Source organism: Oryctolagus cuniculus, chromosome 9 (genome assembly GCF_051225735.1).
Source record: "Oryctolagus cuniculus isolate XC-2025 breed Fujian yellow rabbit chromosome 9, ASM5122573v1, whole genome shotgun sequence".
Taxonomy (NCBI): Eukaryota; Metazoa; Chordata; class Mammalia; order Lagomorpha; family Leporidae; genus Oryctolagus; species Oryctolagus cuniculus.
The window spans coordinates 13,715,776-13,733,152 of record NC_142875.1 but is presented as its reverse complement, the minus strand read 5'-3'; the positions used below and the strand labels follow the sequence as shown (position 1 = coordinate 13,733,152).

The following is a 17,377-nucleotide window of genomic DNA, read 5'->3' as shown; positions in this document are numbered from 1 at the left end:
CAGCCAATCTTCAGCTTCTTCGCCATCTGAGAACTGCCTGTAGAAAGGCTACAAGTTTGCTTGAAAATCGAGAACACGTTTCTTTAAACGATGTCCTCAACAGACCTTAAAGGCACTTCTTATTTATGCTCCTCCTATTTCTACAATGAATTCCAAACTCAATACAATAAAAAAGATTAGTAAGGCAGAGCTACGAAAGACAAAAAAAAAAAAAAAAAAAACAAGGAAGAGACAGTAATTTCTACCAGAGAAAGGCTACATGGCTACTTCTGTTACTGTGTTAAGTAAATTAAAATTTATAAAGAATATAATTTTAGTATCACAGATGAGAAGTCATTTCAGGTGTTCATGAAAAAATCAACAGCTAAGTTACATTCTCATTCCGTGTTGGACGAAGTATCATACTGTGTTTCTAATGCTTCACACATACTAATGCAAGTAAGTATGAGTATTTCCAAGAGAAGAACCTAAGTTTTGCCTCTGGGATGGAAACAAAATTTTGATGAGAACTGAAACTGGTAGACTTCTAGATGTGAATCAGACAACAGGAACAGTGTGCAAACCCCACATTACCTTGGGGTCTCCAGGAGCAAAGCAGCTGATGTAGTTGTTGATCTGCTTGAAGACAAAGCCCCTGTCCATGAAGGTGAAACACCTCTGCGGAGAAAAACAATTCACAAGGATCGGTATCTCAGGCTCAGACTTTCTGGAAACATGGGTTCCGGTCAGTATCATTAATAACTTGAACCTTTAGCATAAAAATATGCACAACATTACTGGGGCATCTACACTACATGGGTCAGTCTGCTGGACAGCCACTTAAAAAGAACACCGTAGTCATAGGCTACCTGCCATAGGACCTACCTTGATGAAGACAGCAAGGCTGTGATTGGCATTCTTGGATGCCTCTGGGTTATCTCGAAACTTCTGAGTGATGTGTGGCATCAGCATGTTGACAACAGTTTCCACTGCATGATGGTAGGATGCAGGGAATCTCTGGTTTCTCAGCAACTAAAAAGAATCCAAGCAAGCATTCACTACTTTTAAAGCACTATCCTTTGGGGAGGGAAAGAAATCTCACCCATGAGTTCATTTTCTAAAACCTAGAATTCTACTTGTATTGGTCTGAAATCGGTTAAAAATGAATTATTCTTCCTTCTCTCAAAGTGCAATACAAGAGTTCCAATGCTTCAGAGTAGGTACCATGAGTTAGATCTGGATCTCAGATTTCAGCATGATAAAAGTCAACTTGCAGGTGTTTGTAAAAACATGGATATCCGGCCTCTAATCACAGAGACTCACATTCAAGAGGTTGGCAGGAGTGCAGAGAGCAGGGGTAGAACCCTGCATTTTTTTCCTGAGTATTCTTGGTGATTTTGAACAATCTCTTTAGAAAGCACTGGACTGCAGTTAGTTTAAGCTTCAAGTATGCAACTGAATATAAACAGATTGATGATTACATGTGAGCAGTTTAAACTTCGTGGAAGTAGTTAACTCTGCATAATCTTTCCTCATCACAAAGGCTTACCTAAAAAATTTGACTACTTAGCAATTTGCTATCATGTATTATCTAAGTGTCAGGCACTGTGCTACCGATTTTCGTTCAATTCTGCTAAAATCTCTGAGTTTAATCCCTGTCTCATAGAGTCAGAGAGGTTATGTAAATAGGTCTTCAGTCACACAGTGGAGAACGACTTAAGCCCAGGTCCTCTTTGAGTCCAAAGCCTGTGTTCTTTCTGCTATGTGAGACTGCACTGCCCACTGTCCCAGCATGGCCCCGTAAACAGAAAATTCAGAGTCTGAAATGGAAGGGCTCTGAATGAAATGCTCTGTTGCAGTTCTCTACTCACTAGTGTATTTAATTTTTAAGCCACAAGAGGGGGGTAGTCTCATTCCCATTTTACAGGTCAGGAAACCAAGGCCCAGACCAGAAATGGAATGGTTCTGGAAACGGGGCAGACAGATTCAACCACACTCTCTTTCTTCTCTCCTTTAGTAACTGAACCTCTGAGTTCAACAGGGAAACATGGCTATTCAGAAAGAGACTATGTTTCTTATTCTAATTTGCAGATAAACATGAACCACATGACTCAGGTCTGGCTGATGCAAGCGGGTCTGAATGAAGTGACATGTGCCTCCTTTGGGCCACGCCCCTGGAAGGAGTCCTTAGCTTTCCCTGTTTTCTTCTTCCCCGTGCCTGGAATGTGTTGCGGTGACTGAGCCAGCTTCTCCACCATGTGGATGAGGGTAACACCCTAGGCTGCATAACTGGGGAGAACGAGCTGCGTCCCTGAGTGACCTTGTGGAACAAGCTGCGTACCAGTTCACAGTTTTCCAAAATAGAGAAATAAACCTACCACTCTATTTAAGGTATTATTTATTTTGGTCAGTTTTTTTTTTTTTTTTTTTAATTTGACAGGTAGAGTTATAGACAGTGAGAGAGAGAGAGACAGAGAGAAAGGTCTTCCTTCCGTTGATTCACTCCCCTAATGGCCGCTATGGCCAGCACTGCACCAATCCGAAGCCAGGAGCGGGTGCTTCTCCCGGTCTCCCATGCAGGTGCAGGGACCCAAGCACTTGGGCCATCCTCCACTGCCCTCCTGGGCCACAGCAGAGAGCTGGACTGGAAGAGGAGTAACTGGGACTAGTACCTGGCGCCCCAAATGGGACTAGAACCTTGGGTGCCAGTGCCTCAGGCGGAGGATTAGCCAAGTGAGCCATGACGCCGACCTATTTTGGTCAGTTTTAGAGCAGCCAAACTAGTACCTCAATATGAAACAAGTAGTATACTGTAAAACTGGAACTGGCACCCAGATACTTCTGATAAGACAGCATATATTATTTTTATGCAACAAATATCAGAACCTAGCATGAAAATCTGAAACACTAGCTTTGTAGTAATTTCAATTCTCAAATCAACAGCAAGGAAATCTCTGGGAATGTACATAGACTTGGGACTCCAGTGAGGTAAGGATAAGAAACAAGAATGCCAAGTTTGGGACAGGCATTTGGCCTGGCAGTTAGGACACCTGTGTCCCGTATCAGAGTTCCTGGGTTTGGGTCCCGCCTCTGGCTCCCAATTCCAGCTTCTTAGTAATGCAGACCTGAGAGGCAGCAGATGATGGCTCAAACAGCTGGGTCTCTGCCACCCACATGGGAGACCCAGATTGAGTTCCCAGCTCCAGGCTTCAGCCTGGTCTAGCCCCAGTCACTGAGCGTTTCTGAGGAGTGAACCAAAGGATGGGTGCTCTGTCTTCACTCTCAAATTTAAAAAAAAAAAGAAGAAGAAGAACATGAAGCCTAACTACTTTTAAAATCACAAGAGCTAATTTTGAGATTCGCAAGGGGTTTTTGTCTGTATGTACAACCAATAACTCTGTATTTGAAGTGTTAGCATCTACACATGATCAGCTCCCAGGACCTACAGCAACGTCAAATGCAACTACCAGGCATGCTGGTACAAGCTAGTACAAGCTAGCCGCTCCTGAAAAAGTGGTTCCCCCTCTCCACCCCCTCACCCCCCATCCCTGCAAGCAAAAAACAAAAAACACCTGTGGCCTTCAGTGCAGGGCTAAATTAACGTCTGCTAAACCCATGCAAAGTGGGTGGAGAACTTTATCATCATGAATGGATCATGTGGACAACAGGTGAATCTATTCAACAATGTTATTATCACTCAAACTGGGACAACAGGACATGTACACATGACTGCCTCCTGATCCGATACAGCAGAATCAGCTACACAGTATCCTTATCAGACAGAATGAAACCTTAAACAAATTAAACCTCAGGGTGTAACTACAAGTTTACAGGAAATCTAGAGGATTGAAACCCTGTCATAGGGCACTGTGACGTCACAATCAGCCATATATAAAATGTGGCAAATTCTGCAGTGCAAATAACCCACTTTCTTCAACAAACACTAGGTCACTTCAAAAAGTTCACAGAAGTTTATTGGGGTGTAAAAGTTTTTTGAAACCCATGCTTCTGTGTATATTGCATTAAAAAGACAAATAGAGAAAAGTCTGAGAATCAAAGGATCCTTAGGGGCACATCAACTAAATGCAATGTGTGGGCTTTATTTAGATCCTGATTCAGACAAGCCAACTGTGAAATGACATTTTCAAAACACCTGGGTAAAAGTGAATACAGCTGGGGTGTTAAAGCATAAGGAAATATTGCTTATTTACTTTGTTTGGTGTTATAACAGTTAATAGTTATATCTTACTTACAGGTTTATCTGTTACAGATAATACACTGGATTTTTATGGATGAAATGACAAAATAGCAGGGAACTTTTTAAAAGGTATTGTAGGACAAAAAGTGTAAGGGTGCATGTATAAGGCAAGAATGGCAGAATGGTGACAACTGTCAAAGCTAGGTGATGGTTATGTGAAATCTGGTTTGCTATTCCCTCTACTTTGGTATTTATTATGAAATATAACTTCTGATTTAAAAGAAACCGAAAAGAACAGCGGACAGTTTACATACTGCCCCATCCTGAACACTGCTGAGTGAGGGGGAAACGACATCTCAGTGGAAACGAAGCGTTTCCTGCTGTGACAAGCAGCTACAGAAGTCCTAATTTGGCAGTAGAACTAACTAAACCTCCTCATGAGATACGACACACATCGAAAGCTACTGAAGACCTAGAGGTGCTTATGGAAATGACTATAAACTGAAATGGAAGGAAACAGTCTTGGCTAATGGTCTGGTGCCAGGGTGGAGTACAGAGGAGCAGCTCAGAGCACAGGACATTGAGACACTCAGAGACTTCCCAAAACCCCAACTCCGATCACATGGCCTGCTCCAGGATCCACTGGCCCGACCACCACCCTCCACTCCTCTGCAGGGCCTGCCTGCCCAGCACGGGTCCTCCCAAGTCTAGACTCCTCCACCTGCTGTGTACCCTGTTACCTGCCCAGCCATGGGACAGACACCTACATGTCCTCCTGTTGGCTGCTCAACTCCCGCCGTGGCCCCTCGAAGGAGTGCGAGCTCTCTGAAGACCCACACCCAGTTTTGCTGCAGAGGTCCCTGTGGGAGCTGCTGTTAATAGCCAAGTCTTTGCACAGACCCCGCCGTAGGCTACCCTGCACCCTACACGTTCATGCTCCTACAATTGCTGCTGCCCAAATCATCGCTTCATGTGTGAGGATGTTGGAACAGACTTCTTCATTCCTTACTGGGTTCTTCCTCCCTCTGGTAGGGTCTGCAAGTCTCTCTTCTATGAGCTCGTTGACTGCACTCAGATATAACAGATGAGATGCAAACAGGAACACGTGGAACAGTGCTGGGGAGGAATCTGCCCAGGACATCTCCCAGCATTCTGGAGTTGCTCTCCCACATGGGAACCCCTGCATTATTTATTCCCCCATGTTCTTCCACAATTCCACTCCTTCCTCCTACCTCCTCCTCACTTTCATTCACAAACATCAGTCTACTCTACACACTCATTTACCTCACTCCCTGCTGCGCTGGTGCCATGAGAAGAGCACCTCAGAACTCCAACTGCAGGGAACACCACTGACCTGGAGCCCCTGCGACTTTCTCCAGAATGCACGGCAGCATCTCTGCCACGGCCACCCACACCTTGCACAGGCTGCACACAGCCCGTGCCTGCAGGTGGCAGGGATGCTGCCTGCTGGGGGTGTGGGACTCCTCTGACTGATTCTGGCTCAAGGACTTCCCAGTGGCCTTGCTCACCTCTCTGAGAACTGCCCTGAAGTCTCATGGGCTTCCTTCCTCCTGTCTCTCTCTCACGCTGGGTCAGATCTACACTGCCCTTCGAAGGCTCTCCGACTACCTGCTGGGCACTTCCCTATTCTCCCTCATAATCACTGGACCTAGTAAATCTTTTTTTTTTCTTTCTTTCTTTCTTTATTTTTTTTTTTTTTTTGACAGGCAGAGTGGACAGTGAGAGAGAGAGAGACAGAGAGAAAGGTCTTCCTTTGCTGTTGGTTCACCCGCCAATGGCCGCCGCAGCCACCGCGCTGTGGCCGGCGCACCGCGCTGATCCGATAGCAGGAGCCAGGTGCTTCTCCTGGTCTCCCATGGGGTGCAGGGCCCAAGGACTTGGGCCATCCTCCACTGCACTCCCTGGCCACAGCAGAGAGCTGGCCTGGAAGAGGGGCAACCGGGACAGAATCCGGCACCCCGACCGGGACTAGAACCCGGTGTGCCGGCACTGCAAGGCGGAGGATTAGCCTAGTGAGCCGTGGCGCCGGCCTGGACCTAGTAAATCTTAAGCATGGGTAGTGCTACCTGGTGGCCCAGAAGAATGCAATCCTTTTCCCCAGAGGAAAAACGTAGGCTTATGATTTGTGCAGACTGCTGCTCACAAATCTGTTTTCCCAGGACACTCTTCTCTGTCCACTGTCCAAGCTTGAACCTCCATCTGCCCACTGGAAATCTGTTTGTGCCGTCACTGCTCCTTGTGACAACAACTGCTGGTTGCTTTCTGGTACCTGTTCTTCCTTCTCTCTCACGGTAACGGAACCTCAGCTTTGGCTGGGTGTGTGGATACCCAGAATATGGATTATCTTTACCAGCATCTCTAGCAGCTGGGTGAGGTTGTGTGACCAGGTTTGGCCAATACGGCAGCTGCAGCAGTGATATGGATAACTCCTAAGCTGTATCCTTAAAGGAAAAAGCCCTTCCCCTTCCTACTGGCTACAATGAGGATATAGACCCAGTTAGATCAAAAGCAGCAACACGTGAGAGCAACAAAGCAATGAGGGGAAAGTCTGGGCACCTCATAACAGAATCTCATATGAACTTAGAATTCCTTTAAACAATTTATTTATTTATTTGAAAGGGGGGGGGCAGATAGAGATCTTTCATCCTCTGGTTCACTTCCAAAATGGCCATAATGGCCAGGCTGAAGCCAAGAGCCTGAAACTCCACCTGGGTCTCCCATGTGAGTGGCAGGAGCCCAAGTACTTGAGCCATCTCCTGCTGCTTTCCCAGGTACATTAGCAGGGAGCTGGATCAGGAGAGGAGCAGCTGGGACTTGAATGGGTGCTCATATGGGATGCCAGTGTTTGCTTAGCCCTACTGGGCCATAATGCCAGCTGCTGAGCTTAGAATTTCATGTGAGATGAACTAAACGTTTATTTTTCTTCTTAAGTCATTGTTATTAGTTCTCTGACACAGCAGCTGAAGCCTACTACCTGCCAAGTGTAACCCATCACTTTCCTTCCTCTGCCTCTCTGGTAAGCTCCTTCTGTGCCCTGGCTCCCCACAAAATCTCACCTTCCCATGTTCTGTTTTAAGCCACAATATTGAGGTATAATTTACAAATATTCAGACTTTCAAGAATAGTTTGGCAAATATTTTTAAATAAAAAATAGTTATTTTCTCTATTTGAAAGGCAGAGTGAGAGAGTACCAGAAATTAAGAGAGAGAGAAAAGAGAGAGAGAGAGGTTCCTGCTTGGGCCAGGCCAAAGCAAGGAGCCCAAACCTCCATCTGGGTCTCCCACACAGGCAGCAGGGGCTCAAGCACCTGGGCCTCCCAGGACGCATGAGCAGAAAGAGAGTAGCCTGGATTTGAACCCACACTCCAACATGGCATGCGGGTGTCCCAAGCAGCAGCCTCACAACACCTGCCCCACGTCTTGTAAGGGAACACAGCACCACAGTCAAGACGACACAGTACACGTCTGTCACCCCAGCCTCCCCTCCAGTTTCTGGCAGCCACTGCTATTTTCTCTTCGTGTAGTTTTTCTTTTTCTAGAATGTCATATAAATGAACTCGTACAGTATGTGGCCTTTTGTGTCTGACTTCTCCCATGTAATATAATACATCTGAGATTCATTCATGTTGTTCCAGGAATGGGGATTTTGCTCCTTTTAATTACAAAGTGGTGGTATCCAATTATATGGAGGTGGCATAATTTTTCTAACCACCTACTCATTGATGGACATTCGAGTTGCTTCCTGTTTGTGAATCAGGCTGCTATGAACATTCGCATACAGGTCTTTGTGTGGGTAAAAGCTTTCATTTCTCTTAAGCAAATACCTAGAAGTGGAACTGCTGGATTGTATCAATGGTTTTGTCTTAATAATCTCTTATTCATCTTCATCCTAATCCCACAGCATGTCTCCAACGCTAGATCTTCATCAGCGTCACCACAAAATGCCATTTTATGTTACTGAGGTGAGAGAGGGATTTAAAGAGAAATGCTTTTTAAAATGACAGGAGAATAGATTTGCTCCATAGGCTGTTTATACCACAGGGGTTACAGACTCATTGATATGAGAGTTTCTGAGTCACTCTACTAACACTTCTCTTTTTACCTTAACACTCCTGCTACAGGCCCAAGATGTCTCTGTGTGTGTGATTTCTACCCAACTCTGCTGCTTGGCTTCAGAGTTTCTCATTTGCTTCGGTTCTGAGTCAATCTTCCCCGTCCACTGGCAACCCATCAGCCTGCGCTCTGGCCCCCAGCAGGGCATGAGCTGTGTCTTCTGCCTCATTGAAACTCATTCTCCTCTCCCTAGACTGGGGCGTCCTGTGAGGCCCAGGTCAAGTCCATCTCTCTCAGCACATTAACTCCTTTCACTCTTCCAGCTCTTACATATACCTCCCTGCATTCTGCTCTAATTCGCAGCTAAATGTTTTCTTTTTCCAATGACTATGCCAGCCTGAAGGTTGAGGATTCATTCTCTATTTGCATTTTCTCTGTACTCTGTATATAATAAACACTCATGGATGAAAATATAGATATTAACATTCCGCCTGTGACATATGTACAGTGTTTACATATTCAGCTTAGGGAAATGTCCAAACAGTCCATTTAGGATGGGAACCATACAATCGTTTCTTCCACATTACAAATAAAAGTCTTTTCTCAAGTAAGCTGGAAAACAGCTAAAGACTAGACAAGGAAGACTGAAGGGTGTGTATTCACCCTATTCTACGCCAAGTTTTCCAAGTGCCTCTCTTGAAGCACACCTGTGGAACGCCAGTAATTAGCTGGATTCAGAGTGGGAGGAAAGGACATTCAAAACGAGTCTGCTGAAATTATAGTTGCTAAATATAAGTGATGGCAAAGAAACACCAAAAAAACCGTTGACTACGGAAGCTGAGAGCTGAAGGAGGACTCCCTTAGTAGGCCTTAATGAGGTCTGTTTTATGTTTTCCTCCAAAACCAGTCATACCTTCCAAGCACCTGTCACCTATGAAACACGAGCATCTACCACGGTCATACCTCATCAACCCCAAGCCGCGAGATCCATCCGCTGCAGTAAAGAAGCTCTTATCCCAGGACAGAGGTTCTGACTCATACTGTCCCAGAGTGAATGTAGCAGAGCATTTGCTTGGGGAATGGCAAGGTGAACACAGGTGGCCACTTCCACTTTGTGGCTGTGTGCAAATTCACCTACCCCTCCATGTACACCAGGTGCAGTCACCCCACTACCACCAGGGATGTTCACAAATGCACCCTGAAGGCACCAGCTCAACACACACTACACCTCTAAATGCCAATCTGTGCTGGAAATCCTTGGCTGGAGACTTGAACTAACAATGAAACCACTGTCTTGTTCTTATACCAGTTCATGGTCCAGGTGTCCTTACATGATGGCTGTTACACCACTTCCACCTGGTCATAGCATTTTAAGAAAGACTCATCAATGAGGGGAAAAAAAAATCAAGGTCTGAATTAGGAAGACACTGAAATAATGACTAATTATCTTCAGTCTGCAAATATAAAAATTCGAAAGGGATTTGATCAAAGTTTTGGAAATCAAGAACAGTGCAGGACTGAAAAGTAGAAATCTGTTGAAGCTCCCAGATCGACAGCGTGCGATGCAGGCGAGACAGGAGCGCCACATCTGCGGGGACAGCGCAGCGGGGGCGGGGCTCTGAAGGTGAAAATGGTAAACTGCCCAAAGGGAGTTTCTACGCCTCAGCTCTTTGTACAGGAAGTTACATGAGGGTTCAACCTTCTCCTTTTGGAGGCCAGTGTTTCTTTTTAAGTACAGTGGATAACTTTTTTTTTTAAATTACACTTAAAACATCTCTGAATATTATTTTTAGGACCAACATATAATTAACTTACAGAAAAAGTTTTGCATGGTAGCCATTTGAGTGGTTTGGATGAAGCTGCAAGACAAGTAGACCATTTCACAGGGCGGAGGTGTTGCTGGGAAGCGCAGGACACTGCAGAAGGCTGTGTGTCTCTAGCATGAGCTCTTTTTTTTTTTTTTTTTATCTTTTATTTAATGAATATAAATTTCCAAAGTACGTCTCATGGGTTGCAATGGCTTTCCCCCCCATACCGTCCCTCCCACCCACCACCCTCCCCTTTCCCACTCCCTCTCCCCTTCCATTCACATCAAGATTCATTTTCGATTATCTTAGTATACAGAAGATCAGCTTAGTATACCTTAAGTATGGATTTCAACAGTTTGTTCCCACACAGAAACATAAAGTGAAAAATAATAGATGATTTTTTTTAAATGATGATGAAATCAGATCAGACCTATTGTCATGTTTAATCCCAGTGAGAGTCAAGTTGGGAATTGATAGTTTCTTTTTTTTTTTTTTTTTAACAGAAGATCAGTTTAGTGTACATTAAGTAAAGATTTCAATCGTTTGCACCCCCATAGAAACACAAAGTGAAATATACTGTTTGAGTACTCGTTATAGCATTAAGCCTCAGTGTACAGCACATTAAGGACAGAGATCCTACATGAGGAGTAAGTGCACAGTGACTCCTGTTGTTGACTTTACAAATTGACACTCCTGTTTATGGCATCAGTAATCTCCCTATGCACCAGTCATGAGTTTCCAAGGCTATGGAAGCCCCTTGAGTTCTCCGACTCTTATCTTGTTTAGACAAGGTCATAGTCAAAGTGGAGGTTCTCTCCTCCCTTCAGAGAAAGGCACCTCCCTCTTTGAAGACCTGTTCTTTCCACTGGGATCTCACTCACAGAGATCTTTTTGCCAGAGTGTCTTGGCTTTCCATAGCATGAGCTCTTAACTGCTTGGTCATGTGACCTGGGGGGCGGGGTCACCTCACGGGCCCATGCCTCTGCCTCTACTTCTGTGCTCAAAGGGAGGAACTGGACCAGAAGGCACTTTCAGGTTCCCACATTCATAAGGTGCTATGATGCACTTTGGCATCTTGAAAACAAACACGTGCACTCAGATTTCTTTACTAATTTCCTAACACAGTTGTTGTTCTTGGGAAGATGACACTGGTGCCCGCACTGAGTATGCTTCCCTCTGCACCCTCTCTCACGTGGTCCTCACTGCGGTCGTAAGGAGGCAATGGGCTGCTGTAGCTGCGTAAATGTTTGGTGCTGGGTCCCAGGCTTTGTCCATCCCAGGTCTCTTCTTACCTTCGCTCTCTTCCTGTACCCAGCCAACTCCTATTTACTCATCAGAACCTCATGAACCCACATCTCTTCCTGTCAGTCTTCTTGCACTCCCATGCCCCTGAGCACTCCGTGTCCACCACCATCAGCGCACTCAGCAGGAGGGAAGGGAACTGCTGAGCTAACGAGGCTTTCTCATCTACGCCCCTGGAGGGCACAACCCATGCTGCATTCAACGTTGAAACCTTTAAGCCTGATAAGGGCTCAATGAACACCTGCTAAATGAATCAAGCTGTATTTTCAAATACAATCAAGACTCGGTTGGCTCTGACATGATCACACGTATTAGAGCCTGAAACAATGAGAACTCCAGCGAGGCCTTGTATGGGCTGAAATAGCACCCCTCATGTTCATATGTTGAAGTTCTAACCCCTGACATACCTGGGAACATGATTTTATTTGGATCTTCACAGAAGTAATTAAGGTAAAGCGAAGCTGTTGCGGGGGGCTTTAATCCACCAGGACTGGTGTCCCCACAGGAGAAGATGAGGATGCCGACACACAGGAGAAGGCTACCACCTACGAGCCACGGAGGGGCCTCAGCAGAAAACACCCGCAGGTACCCTGTCCTGGGACGTTCAACCTCTCCATTGTGAGCAAATACATTCTGTGGCAAATGAATATAATAAACTAATAGGGGCTGCGATCCTGTTCTGTACGTGACAGCATTTTTAACAGACAAAGAATAGAGCCAAATGACATGCCTGAGTGTGAGTCTGTGTGTGTGCAGGCAGGCACACCCACTAAGCAGCATGGTGCCAAGTAGAGGTTCTGCTAGCTATTCTTTTGGCAAGCTATTCTGGCATGATTTACATGGTGCATTTTTCTGTGGAAAGCAGGCCCACTTCCATCTGGCATCTCCCTATACGATGAAATCAGAATCTTTAAACTGGATTTTAAAAGAACAAAAAATAAAGGAAACCACCTGGTCAGGCACCAGGGCCTGCTCTAACTGGCAGAAAGGACGGCCTAGATTCTGACCCACCAACCTACTGCCCAGCACGATCCACTGCCTTTCCAAGAATCCTCTGAGAGTCCACCACCTTTGAGCAGGAGACCTGAATCTTGACTGTCTCCTTGTCTCTGCTCTTTCCTGCACACAAGAATCCTGAGACCAACGTCCACTGTGACAGCATGCCCGTGCCTGGCACCAGGATCACTCCCTGCAGGCGCTCCTCCACTCCCAACCAGACCCCACCTCCACCAGCTACAACAGGGAGGCAATTCATCGCTGCAAGGACAGCTCCAGGGCTCTGTGAGTCTCACAAGGCGTTCTAATCATCAAGACAAGACAGTGGCACTGCTACCTGTGTTTATAACACTGGAACTTCATAGAAACTTACATACTTTGAGCCTTAAGTCAGCCAAGAAGGGCCACTTGCAACTCAACAGGCACCAGTACAGAGATAAGCCCAGTACTCTCAGAGCCGAGCCCAGCATGGAGGACCCACAGCTCACAAAGGCACACACGTGAGACTGTGTACTTGCCCCACAGAGGCAGAGGTTCTAGGGGGCATGACATGCGTGAGACACTCCTACCTAAACCCGAGGAAAGTCAACAAGGGTCAAGGTTCTTAACAATGCTGGATAAGGACAACTCCAATTTCAATTTGCTTAAACAAATATTCCCATTTCAACAAAGGTGAAGATTTCCGAGCTAGCCAAAGGAAAAGTTCATCTGTGTGTGCGCGCGCGCGCGCGCGTGTGTGTGTGTGTGTGTGTGTGTGTATTCAATAACATACTGGTCTAGAGCACAGGCTTTGGAGCCAGAACAGCACCATGACCTTGGGCAAGTAGTTCAAGCACTCTGGCCTCACTTTCCTCATCTATAAAATGAGTAAAAATGGTACTTCCCTCGCTGTGTCGTTATGAAGCTAAAAGGATTTATTATTTGTCAAGCAGTCACAACAGTTCTGTAATCAACCCACAGAGATCATCAATGAATGTTAGCTACAGACACAGAGAGAGGCTTCCCTCGGGACCACAAGCCTCCACATGAAGTAACATACCTTAACTTTGGAGTTCTCTATCAAATGCTGCGCCATGGATTTTATCAGCACATCAAAGAAAAACCATGAATACTAAAAGGGGGAAAAAAAAAAGACCCTAGTTAAGAAAAGCAGTAAGTTAGCAGTTATACATGAACACCTATGGGCTAGCTGCACTACTGACCGGGAGCAGATATGACCCTCAAATGTAAGTGAACCTCCTGGCAAGTTATTATCAGACTCAAGAGGTGAGTGGCAGATGTCTTCTGCCTGCACAAGTCCAACAATAAATGCTCCATCTTGCCGGGAAACTGGATGCTTACACTCAGCATGGCGCAACCCAAAAAGGGGCACTGCAGATGACTTGTGCTGTCTTTCCTCGCTGATCTCTCCCTTGGTGACAGCTGCCTTTGTAATCTCTCAATTAGTGTCATATGCTGACTTGAATATAATGGTGTATCAATACTAAACAGCCAATGCAACTCTAAACATAGTGACTCTTTGCAGCTTCTATTTCCTAACACAATTTGCAAAGCAGGTACCGGAGAAGCAATGCTGTTACTCGTTTTAGCGGTGTAGTAATCACCTCCAAAAACACATAGGAAGCGTGAACTGATCAGGCTATGGTTTTTCGTTAATAAAACCGAAGAGCCACACTGGCTCCTGACATACCTTAAGCAGTTTGTTGCTGGTGAGGAAATCGGCAGAAGGCTTGAGAATGGTAGTCATGGATTTGGTTAGCTCTTCGTGCACTGTCTTATATTCAGAAGCAACATATGGCTCAGCCTTATAAGCATACTTGGAAGAAAAGGGAAAAAGACTTTAATGTTGGGCTGAAAGCTTCAGAGGTTCCAAAGAACAAAGATCAGGGACCAAGGTACGCTTCCATGAGTGGGAGGGAGAGACATGGAAATGAAGGCGGGAAGGGTGATTGTCATGTCACAGGAAGAGGGGGCCCACGATGTCATCAAGGAATTCATCAAAATGCATGAATCACCTGACTCAGATCAGTGGCCATCAGCCCATAGCTTCATCTGTACCAGGAACCTCAAGTAATGTGTCAAAAAGAATCCAAACATTTTTCAAACTATCACATGACTGCAATTCACAAAGGTGTCTTAGACTGAACAGAACCAGTAATCATCACTATGTTACTTTAGAACAGTCATCATCACTATGTTAACTGAATGTAGTATATAAATAAAAACTCATTGATACTTATCCTAATGATGTCGCCTATAGCCCACTCAGTCATCTAAATTGATTGTGAACAGAGTTAACTTTTCTATCTTGGGAGAATGAAGCAGTTTTGCTGGGAATTTTAGAAGGAAAAGAGGAACGTGAAGATGATAAACTACCAGAGGTCTAACAAGACCAACTGGAAATTCTTCTTTAAACTCCCACATCATTTGAGTCACATTATTCGGAAAACCAATTCAGAGGATGTAGCTGAAGAAATGAAATTAAGTAAACAAATGAGTGGCCGCCCTTCTTTATACTTCCTCTTGTTTAGGTACAAGCATTGGCTATGAGGAATAGAACAGAAAGCAGAGGTATTAAGTATATCCCAGATAACTGGAACTGTAAAAAAACAAGTCCTCAGAAGGAAAGTTGGAGAGCCACAGATGCAAATGATCAGAACAGTTTGTCTTACGTACCTTAACATAGGACCTCAAGTGGCTTTCCAATCCTTCCTCATGGCACTGGGCAACCACATGAATAATGACCCTACACACCACAGGAATGAATAAAGCAATGAATAGTAATGTGAAAATGGAAACATTTCATTATTATCACAGCAGCAGAACAATGGTGATGCTATGGGCACTTAGGAAACAAGGAGACGAGGAATTAATGGGGTCCCTACATATGGGATCGAGAGACTTTTTGTAAGCACAATGCTCAGCACATACTAGCATCCCGGATAGGCATAGACTGTGTTCCAGCTGAGGACTGGAAAAGAAGAGCTTCCATCCAGCCACCTCCCTTACCGCGTCACGTTGACTGCCACTTCCTCCTGGGTGGCCCTGGTGAGGACGCGGAAGAGCTGGTTTAGGATGGTGGGCAAGAAGGCGATCATCACGTGGCCTTCCATCGCGTGTAGACTCTGCACACATGGAATGGCAAGGTTCATGTTATCTTTTTAAAAGCAAACCCAGCCAATGTAATTTCTGGTCTGTTTCGAAGATGCATACAAGAACTCCCTCTGCAATGAATGGGGAACTGTGGTGGGGCAGAAGGCATCCGCCCAGTAACCATGTCTGCCCCCAAGATGTGTGTGTTCTAATCCTTGAACTCCTGACTATGTTACACAGCAGGGGAGAATTAAGGTTGCTAATCAGCTGGCATTAAGATAGGAACAAACTGGGTGAGCTCAACCTAATCAAAAAGGAGCTTAAAATTGGAAGAGGGAAGCAGGAAAGGGCAGCCAGAGGCACATGTGACTCAGACTCAGGAAAGCAGCTGGAGAGACCCTACAATGTGGAATATATAGATACACACACATCTCTCTCTCATTTTCCTTGCTGAAACCAAACATCCCTTTGATCCATTCCTCACATCTCTGATTTTGTCCCCAGTCTAGAATGCCCTTTCAGCTATTCTAAAAAAATGCTGCCCCCAGGGCTGGCGCTGTGGCACAGTAAATTAATCCCCCACCTGCGCTGCTGGCAACCCATATGGACACCAGTTCTAGTCTCAGCTGCTCCTCTTCCAATCCAGTTCTGCTATAGCCTGCGAAAGCAGTGGAGGATGGCCCAAGCGCTTGGACCTCTGCACCCTTGTGGGAGACCCAGAAGAAGCTCCTGGATCCTGGTTTCAGATTGGCCAAGCTCTAGCCTTTGCAGCCATTTGGGGAGTGAACCAGCAGATGGAAGACCTTTCTCTCTGTCTCTCCCTCACTGTCTGTAACTCTACCTCTCAAATAAATAAAATCTTTAAAAAAAAAAAATGCTGCCACCAACAATCATGAGGTAGATGAAATCTCCCAGACAAACCCCACCTCCTTGTCAATGCTCAGCAACCCCAGGAACCTCCCCAACCCCTGCACAAAGAAAGTGTCAATATGCGGTAGTCCAGGTAGGAGCATCCTTACAGAGATTCCCAAGGATGTAAAAACACTGGTCACTAAACAGAAAATCCAACCTACTCCAAATTCATTACAAAGGGGCTACTACGCATGACATCTGATACCTTAAGGTATTTTACAAGTTCATTCCCTAAGGCTTGGGCTCCAGATTCAGTTTTCTGACAGTACTGGAAAAAATTGTGTAAATGCTGATCCTAGGGGCAGAAAAGAAAAAAGTCTATTAGTACACATGCCGTGGAAATAGGAATATTTACTCCTTGCAGCATTCATATTTTTTAAGACTATAAAACTAGTCACATAAAAATGACAACATAAAAATTGCCCAACAAAACAGGAAAATTGTTGAAAAATGTCACTCAGACTAGCCATTCATATCAGTACATATGAGTACAATATATGCATTTTCTTTCTTCAAAAAAAAAAAAAAAACCTTATACATCAAGGTATATTCACATAACATATCAGGGTTTTCTCTGTAAAAGAAAGTGCAAACCCAGAGCAGCCACTGCCAGTTTCAATGGGACAGCACGTACCTGAGTGTACACTGTAGAAACCAGATGAGTAGAAACTTTCAACAGCGGCTTGGCTCCATCTACCCATTTAATTTCTGGACCATAATGCTGAAAAAAATATGGAGGGGAAAAAGTGCCAACAGATTAGCTATTTTTGCTTTCCAACACAACCTTCACTGAGGGTACTAACTAGGGGTGAAGGCCCAAAGAGCTGCGATAACTCGGTCTATTGTGGTCCACCACAGGAAGGCAGCCAGAACTCATTTCTACCCACTTTCTTCCCTCTAAGTACACCGTTTTTTTAAACTGGGTTTTCTGGGTTATCTTCTATGTTTAGTTGCAGCTATGTGAGTTACTCTCCACTTGAGATGGGAAAATCTTGTTTCACTAGTATCTTACCCAG

At 45.1% G+C, this 17,377-nt stretch overlaps 1 protein-coding gene across 42 annotated transcripts in view; it reads right to left on the bottom strand.

Annotated features, from left to right (window-relative positions):
- The window catches only part of DOCK9 (dedicator of cytokinesis 9), a 322,918-nt gene that overhangs the window by 80,066 nt on the left and 225,475 nt on the right, over positions 1-17,377 (bottom strand). For all 42 annotated transcript variants that reach the window (XR_016212729.1, XR_016212731.1, XR_016212730.1 and 39 more), the window contains exons 22-29: positions 16,996-17,082; positions 16,567-16,656; positions 15,366-15,481; positions 15,033-15,102; positions 14,047-14,172; positions 13,396-13,467; positions 865-1,011; positions 574-657 (exon numbers count right to left, since the gene is read on the bottom strand). Coding sequence is in view for 33 of the 42 variants with exons in the window: in XM_070048669.2 (XP_069904770.2) it covers positions 574-657; positions 865-1,011; positions 13,396-13,467; positions 14,047-14,172; positions 15,033-15,102; positions 15,366-15,481; positions 16,567-16,656; positions 16,996-17,082 (792 nt within the window). In the remaining 9 variants the exon portion in view is untranslated. The remainder of the gene's footprint in view (positions 1-573; positions 658-864; positions 1,012-13,395; positions 13,468-14,046; positions 14,173-15,032; positions 15,103-15,365; positions 15,482-16,566; positions 16,657-16,995; positions 17,083-17,377) is intronic.